Source organism: Cupressus sempervirens, chromosome 4 (genome assembly GCF_028749045.1).
Source record: "Cupressus sempervirens isolate cs-2001-9-10 chromosome 4, ASM2874904v1, whole genome shotgun sequence".
Lineage (NCBI taxonomy): Eukaryota > Viridiplantae > Streptophyta > Pinopsida > Cupressales > Cupressaceae > Cupressus > Cupressus sempervirens.
This window is the reverse complement of record NC_143121.1, coordinates 858,947,853-858,956,555: the sequence shown is the minus strand read 5'-3', so window position 1 is coordinate 858,956,555 and position 8,703 is coordinate 858,947,853. Positions and strand designations below refer to the sequence as shown.

Genomic DNA, 8,703 nt, shown 5'->3' with positions numbered 1-8,703 from the left:
TTGATCTCTCACAGCACTATACTCGAATTTATTAGTGAGCACATATTGACTATTTTAAAAACAGATTTGAAACAAACAATTACCACATATATTGACTAAATTGCTAAGCAGATAGTAGATAGAAATAGAACCATGATAAACTATGTATAAGTCAGCTATGTATAGATAAAAGCTATTGATATACTTGTAAATTTCATTGCTGAGTACAAAAAATTAAAACTTTAACTATGATATATAAAAGTAATTAGAGTTAAACAAACTGGGACTCATTCCTGAGCATATATTATAACTAGTTTTCGAAGCAGACTTGCAGCACGTAGTTACGTTCGAATGAACAAAAAAAACCTTAAAAAATCCAGTATGCAAAGGTGGGTGTGAGAAGAGAACCGTTTAAAGCCGCCACCACTGTTCAAAGTGGAGAAACCCTAGCCACGGCCACAGAGAAATCGCAAAAAATGCCACGGCCACAAAAAACCCACAAACCCAACAAACAGCCACAGCCCAACAAACGCAGCAAACCAAAAACCCTCGCCTTCACACAACAGAGCACGAAAACAACACAACCGTTGTCTTCCAAAAAATCCAATTTGTTCTTCCAAAAACCTAAGGCGGATTTCGCAGACCCGACGATTTATTCAAACGCATTCATAAAAACCCAAAACTGATTTTCATTTCACCTTCCACCTATTTCCTGAAAGAAGTTTCTTCCAATTTTTGAGCGAAATTGGTAGACGAAACCCGAAACCGGATTATGCGTTTGATGAACCAAACGCCACCGTTTTCCTCCATAACCTGGTTTTGGCGCTGAAAACCCTATTCTGCACCCGGTCTTCCCGTAACCAAATGGGGCCTTATTGCGCTTGCTTTTTGGAAGGAACCTTGACAGAAATAATTTGAACCTGGACTTTCAAACAAAACCCTAGTATACATTGCACCAAATAAAAGCATTTAACACCTTCGATAACTTGAAAACGAACTAACATTTAACATCCTGGATAACTTGAAAAACGAACTATATTCGAGTTCTTTCAAAGTAATGGAATTCAATGCTAATATTCCCAAAAGAATCGAGATAAATATAAACGCTAGTTTCTAAGGTTTAGCGATTCCATTCATTACTTTCTGTGACAACGAGAAGACTCCTTCAGCACAACATTGCAAATCATCTAAAACTTGCTTTACTGTTAGTAAGACTAACCAACTCAAGAAATAAGGATATATGCCTCTTCAAAGGTTTAAGACAACAATTGTGCAGCTTTTAAGAAATCATACAACGCCTTCATCTCTCCCTGCACTAAAGTTTTACAGCTTTTAGTACAAGCTATTGTCTCAAATTTGTTTGGACAAACAGATCGTTTCCTAAAAATCCACTGGACATCAAAACAGACCATGTGAAGGGTGACCCTAAAATACACGAGTAGTGGTTCGTCCGAGGCCAAATTTCATATAAAAAGGGCCTATTATTCCAAGGAAAAACTTGTCCTTGATTACAGATTTAACCACATGACGCATATCTGTAGCCTCTTACATGATTAGTACTCATCATCTACTGATTAAAGAGTTAATCTTAGGTCCAAGTCAGCAGGTTTTTTAATCTTGTCCTGGCACATCGATTCGGCGATGCCTTCGGTATTTGATTCATAGCATAAGAACTTGTAAAAAGGCATGCCATGCTTCTCATCAATTGCACTGCTCGATCTTTGCTTAAGCAACCCACCAAAATGGTACATGGCTCGGCTGCCTGCCTCTGGACTTAGTTCCTGGATTATCAAAAGAAAATGCTCTTCAGTTTCAAGGCAAGAATCATATGACAAAACTGGCGTCTATACTAAACACTATCTCCCATAGTATTCTCCAAAGATTAACATCAGTTACCAGCTTGTCATTTAAATTGTCCCAAGAAACATAATTCAGTTTAGCTCTGTTTTTCTTTATTCAAACAGTGAACAACAGCATAACCAGGACTTGATATGGGAATTTCTCTGATTAAAACTATGTAAAAAGTAACTCATGTTTTACATTAACTATGCTCAAAGCTATCAGATTTCCACAATCCATGTAAATTTGTCTTTTTTTCTTCTGGGTTCTATTGTGTAAGTTTTTTTAGCATCATCGTTTCAGACCATGCTACAAGATCCATCATCAGGATGCAAGTGAGTCAAGAAGAAGATGATGGATCATGTAGTATGATTCGAAATGTTGATGCTAACAAAACTTACACAATCAAACCCAGAAGAAAAAAGACAAAATTAACTGATATTTATAAACAAAAGTTGCATCAGTTTTGCATTCACTTTCAGAACCTGTCTTGCTTAGATAAGCATGGAAAATGTTACCTGCTGCAAATGATTGGGATGCCCATGTTCTTCGCATCCATCAGAAGCCGAAGAGTCCTTTCCATCAGAACTCACTGAGTGTTTCTTGTTACTATCAAGAAAATCATTCACTGAAGTAGACAATCCTAGTTTCAAAAAATCACAGGGCACCTCTTTCTCCTGGGAGGAAATGTCATTCTCACATGAACCTTTGAAAATCAATTGAAATCCTGGTTGCCTTAAGTTTGTGCTACTGCTGGAGCTGCTGTCCTTTGCAATATCCTGGCCCAGAGCTGACAAGTGTTGTCTGTGCCCTTGCTCACTCTCACAAGAAAAGTTTATTCCAGGAGGATTATTACAAGCAGGAGATGCTGTCTCGGAGGATTGCCACTCTGCTCTCATTTGAATGGGTTCATAACAAGTTGCCACAGAATCCCTGGTATTAAAAGAATCTTAACATGAGAAGCATGAATGACCTTTGGGTATACCCGTGTCTAAACATTATAAAAAAGTATTTGAAATGAGCAGTGCAACTTTAGTCTTTTACCAACCTGGGAGATGAGGTTTAGAATAGCATGATGACAAAGTTGTTATCCAACTCAAGGCAGATTCATAATCCTTGATATCAGGTTGATTTATTGACTTTACTGGTAATATTGATTTAATTCATAGATTTCTGGATTCGATTGTGTGTGTGTTTTTTAGCATCGACATTTCAGATCACTTTCTACTATGCATCTCTTGCTTTGCTTCATTCTGATGATGGATCACAGAGTGTGATCTGAAACATTGATGCTAAAACACAAACACACAATTGAATCCAGAAATATATGAATTATGATGGATTGTAGAAATTTAGTATCTAAGATTGATTATAGTTGAACTAGACAAAGCCAGAAAGGTATGCCTTGATAGTAAGTAACCCACAATAACAGTCATTAATTTAGTGTCTTCTACAATGTCTATATGGAATGGTCCCCATAGGAAGATGATTGAACTGGCGCAGGTTCTCAAGTTTCAGCAACTTATTTACCCGATCAATAAGTTTCCAGAGTGCAAGTTGAGTTGTATAGTTTGAAGTAGCTGAACAATTACTTTGATAAACTTATCTAGCATGTTATGCTGGGCAATGTTGAATATACATTAATCTGCAGCAGTAAACAGTGAAGTGCATTGAGGCATTCATCTGAGTCGATATTGCTGTGATGAATCATATTGATAATAAAATCATTTTTATATGGCATCTGCAATTCACATTCTGATGTTTTAAATTTGGTATGATAGATTTCACTATGTTTCTTAAAGCTGGATTTTTGGGTCTAAACAAAGGAACAAGACTCAGATTCACAACCATTTGGCAAAGATGAACAATCAGAGGGCAACTCATTTTTCAGACAAAAACTGAAAAACACTTGAAGAAATTAAAAAGTTGTTACTTATTTCACGGGAAATCTACTAAATAGGCATCAAAATCAAGGCAAGGATATGTACTGAACAGGTATGTTTTCTAATAGAATAATCACACGAGGACATTTGCCCAACTCGTGTCATACTGTTTACTTTGATGTTAGGAGGCTCGTTATGTGACTCCAGTTCAAGAACAACTAAGCAAGCTGAAGATTAATAGTATAGTTAGCCCAAAATGGCTGAACAAAAAGTTGGGCATTAACTAACAACAGTCGACTCTGCTGACCTCTCCAGGAGTCGAGCCCGTGCCGATTACAATACAACGAAAGAGCTGCAAGAAACAACTCAATTTACCAAATTTCAAAGTTGGGTACCTGAAAGCACCAAAAGTATTCTGATTAGAAAGCTCCAATCTGGATGACTTGGTGTTTGCTTCAGAGCAAGGCCAGAGACGTTTTCTGCCTGGAATCTGCTTCAACAGCAAGATATTGCTTCAGCCACTACTAAATAAAATAGATCAGTAAGCGTCGACTATAAGAAGTTCAAGTCTACATCCAATTCCGAGAAAATTCGTTACAAATATTCAAAATACATCAATGTTACAAAAGACGGTGTGTCGGAAAAACATACTGCAAAGAAGGGAAGACAAAAATATCACGAGCATATATAAGATTGGCTAATACGGCATGACAAGAAGAAACAGATGGAGCGGTAATCATTTGAATCATTCCTCAGAACAAAAATACGACATGAATTTCAGATGGGGTAAAGTGTCAATCTGTTTCTTTACCTTGTTTTCCTCTGGCCAAATACCAGCGTTGGCAGAGTAAATTTGGTTTGAAGGGGGCTCCGTTTGTACAGCGCCGCATGACGGAACATTTATCTGAGAAATCAGAATTCCAAATCTTAATTGGGCGTTTCTAGTCAAATCTCAGTGTCAAAAACCAATGAATTGTAAAAACGAAATTGGATTGCGAAAAGAAAAGCGGGAAACATCATGTACCATTGGCAGCTCTGTTGGGGGACCACATGGCCACAAAGAGGGCTGAAACAACATCAGCTCCCGGTGATTAACAGCAGCAGATCCGCATATTTCAGACGCCAAACCCTGCTGAAAGGGGGCTGAAACCATAGAATCAGGGGCTACAGAGACATGGGTAACACATGAATTTGACTCTGCCAGAGCATAACTATTATTAGGCATATGAACAGGGACACTAACATTAAGCCCTGAAAGACACATGATCGAATCCCGGGGGGGTAAATTGAGAGCAAAGGGAGCTGTAGGAGAGGGATGAGGTGGCTGAAAGGTAGCCTTGATCTGCCTATGAAGTTGATCCTGAGGGATTAAATCCATACCCCGTTGTTTTCGTTGCTCTTCCATGCGCAATTTTTCCAACTGGGCAACTCCCAATCCGCGCTGGGGGACCTTTTTTTCACCATTTTTGCCCTTCCTAGACCTGCCGCAGGACTGAGAAGCTCTCTCAAGCCTTTCCTCCATTGAAGATTATATGAATAAACTCTAACACTGTTCCCATCTACTACAGTATCAGAGAAAATAACAACAATGATGCTGATTATATGAATCTTAGACCAATAATAATATTCTATAACGGGACAACCATATGGAAACAATCTCCTAAACTAGTAGATTTTGCCTTAAAAAGTCATCCTATCCTGTACAAGCAAAACAACAAATGGAGAAATTATTTCACAACTGGACACCTAAATAGACTTGTTCTATTCAGTAGATTTAGCTTTCAAATTGCTCTAATTTTGGTATTGTAATTACTGTAGAGGGTAGGTATCAGTTTCTTAAAATAACAATTGTGTTTAACCTGTGAGACAAAAGCTACCTAGTATAGGCTGAGACTCCAGAGTTTTGAACTTGTAGCAGTTACAAGTAAGCATCAATGTTTGAATAGTCACAGATTTAGGTCCAAAGCTGCCTAATATAGCTGGACACTATTTTCAAGTAGTCCTGCTTTCTTCGTTCACCACTTACTAGACCTCTTATCTAATTCTTGGGTAGAGAAAATTACATGGGAAGTTGTTGGCACTACCTGAAAAAGAGTGAAGGTTAATTGTGATCTTTATCAATTCATTCAAAACACTAAGTTTTTGTGGTTTGAAAAAAAAAAAATGGATATTGGACAAAAATTTGAAGTTAACTTTTATAAAAAATTATTATAATTATAAATTTTTGAGATCGTTTGTTGACTGATTTTATATTATGGAATTTTATTTCTTTTTATTGACTGATTTTATTTTCTTATATGAATTCCATGTGTCGATTGTATTATATAGTTGAATTCTTTAAAAACTTATTTTAAATTTGAATCCTAGATATAGTCTTTTTCCCTCTTTTTATTTAAAATAATGTTAGTAGTATTGATACTATTTTGCATATGCTTCTAAGTCTTTCTCCTAGGAGATGTAGTCTAGACTCTAACCCCTCTGTTGAAGAGGAAGTGAAAAATGATTATATTTATGGAGTGATTCTATTGGTAAAGAGTTATTAGTAATGTAATGTGCACATTAGCATTAGACAAGGCCTTGCCCATAGTACAAAGATCTTCTCCAAATGTTTGAGGTCATATAGGTACTATAACTTCAACACAATTTTCTCTACTTGAACAAGGACCTAAAGATAAACAAAGGTAATCACAATAATTTTCTTATTAAGAGAAAAATGGCAATTCATATCGCCTACATAATGATTTATATAATTTCCAACTTTGGAGAAGAAAACATGGGTTTTGAAAAAAAAGTCAAAGTTTATCAATATAATTGGGATATTGGATTGCATCCCAAAATAGCACATTAATATGTGTTTGTTTCGAAATCAAAATTAGCATATCACTATAGATTTTCACACAAATTTTAGACATTTAATCCTCATCATCTACCTCCACAATGAAATAAAAATATAAAGGTTAAAAAACTGAAATCACAATATATTATGTCAATTTATATTTTTACAATGATATAATTTATACAAAAGAATAAATCCAAAAGAAATATATAGAAAAATTAGATTTAGAACAAGATAGAAACTTAAAATGAAAAAATTATTATTAATTATTAAATTTTTCATCCAATAGAAATTCTTAATAGACTATAGACCAAAGAGAATTCTAACTTACCAACTTCCATCTATTATACAAATTCAACTATATCAATTATATATATATATAAATAGATAGATCAATCAATTAATCAACTCTTCAAAACTACATTCGATCCATTTCTCTTTCATTGAAGTTGTTTATCACCCACTAAAAAGTTCTTATAAACCTTCCCACTTAAACAACTTCTTACTTTTGTATGGCCAAACTTCATAGACTTCATGCCAAAAGCTATTTGCATACTTTCGTGAACTTTTTCCCTATAGATCAAACAATTAGTAAACTCCTTTTCAAAAAGATTTGCTACTTTCCCATGAAGAGTCCGATCAACATTCAGTTATCTTTTAGTACAAGATCGCGATTAGAACAAAGCATTTGACAAGGCTTCATTTTAAATCACGTTTGCATTTCTTTTAAAAGCTTTATACTTGTATTAAAACATATTTAATTTAAGTTGTGATTGTTTCAAAATTTTGACAATTTATTTTGGGTTTAATCTTGGTAGCCTACTTTCAGTGAACTTTTATATTTGAAATTTAACAAATATTAACTTTATTTTTGAAGTATATGTGAAAGATGTTAGGATATTATTACGAGAATTTAACTTTTTGAACAATTGAGATGTTAAGATATTGTTATAAGAATTCAATTTTATATTTTTTAATCAAATTCATTAACTCATATTTTATGATTAGTGGGCTTACAAGAACCCATCTCATTGCATGAAAATAAATGATCTATTTATAACGCTCATTTCATGTGTAATATTTTTGACTGATAGATAACACAATGTGATCAATTTGATTAAGAACCAATAGATAAATTTGTGAGTTGATGGTGTCCATGAAATGCTTCATAACAAATGGATGGTTTTTGATTTTTTATGTTTTCTAATTTTTAGGTCTTTTTTTGTTTACAATTAATTTATATACTCAATTTTAATCATTACCCATAAAAACACATAGCAAAAACTTTAACCTTCCAAACACAAATGACAACTCAAAATTTCTTTTCCCACTAGAAAACCATAATGTATACTTGATCTCTCATCATTACACACCTGTAAATTACTCCAAAAATGACTCATTGCACACTCATCCAAACCCCCAACACGTGTCTTCCAAAGGAGAGCCGCCTTTGCCTGCCCTTTGAAGAAGCATAACAATGTAACATCAAACGGCACCGTTTATACAAGTGACGGGTTGCTCTTTTTTTTCCTTGAAGTTGAAAGGATTGATGGCATTGGAGAGTTTTGCAAGCAAAGAGATTGCCGGCATTAATGATGGTTGTCGATTTTGAGGGGTGAAAGTCAACAGGGGGTGCCTAAAAAGGGAAAAGAGACAAGGTAAGATCTTGAGAGGATCGAGGATCGAGGATCGAATCCCCGGAGAGGAGGGGAAGGAGATCTTGTCTGAGTTGTGGGTGGTGGATCTAACGCTCCCCACAATCCACTTTTATCTTTCATTTATTTTAACTGTGGGAGAGACACAAGGAGAGCATTTAGGGGATCGCAAATATACTCTCAGATTGCCCCATATCCACTTGCCTCCTTAGATTTCTCATAGATATGCGTGGGCCCTAATTTCTAGACTCTTTCCTTCCTCTCAACATCTATTCGGTCTCTAACACTATCTTTTATAAAATCTGGTATTAATTATTATCTGTGCTGTATTACTGTCAAACTAGGATTTCTTTGGTTACTTGTTTATTTTTTTAAGATTTATTCCTCCTCGGTTTTCTGCTGCCCTGGCTGCCTCTATGGAAGGAGAGTTCACTGCAATGAACCAAAGTCACGGGCTTCATTTCCTTCAAAGAGCATAGATTTCATGCGGCTAAAGGATACTTCGAATATT

General features: G+C 35.4%; 1 protein-coding gene across 1 annotated transcript; it reads right to left on the bottom strand.

The window, feature by feature from the left end:
- Nucleotides 1-1,202: 1,202 nt before the first annotated feature.
- On the bottom strand, nt 1,203-5,325 carry LOC149564129 (verprolin). Its single transcript, XM_089827204.1, has 5 exons — nt 4,726-5,325; nt 4,513-4,605; nt 4,097-4,191; nt 2,337-2,751; nt 1,203-1,760 (listed from the first exon to the last, which is right to left on the bottom strand). Exons 1-5 carry the CDS (start codon nt 5,221-5,223, stop codon nt 1,554-1,556), a joined length of 1,308 nt encoding a protein of 435 aa, XP_089683330.1. The 5' UTR covers nt 5,224-5,325; the 3' UTR covers nt 1,203-1,553.
- Nucleotides 5,326-8,703: the final 3,378 nt, after the last annotated feature.

Bases quoted from the DNA above. Each gene is read 5' to 3' on its own strand.
- LOC149564129 (XM_089827204.1), bottom strand. From the start codon at position 5,223: ATGGAGGAAAGGCTTGAGAGAGCTTCTCAGTCCTGCGGCAGGTCTAGG. The intron at 4,192-4,512 runs GTAAAGAAACAG...CTGTTGAAGCAG, and splicing joins TTTGGCCAGAGGAAAACAAG to ATTCCAGGCAGAAAACGTCT. The intron at 2,752-4,096 runs GTACCCAACTTT...TTTTAATACCAG, and splicing joins AATACTTTTGGTGCTTTCAG to GGATTCTGTGGCAACTTGTT.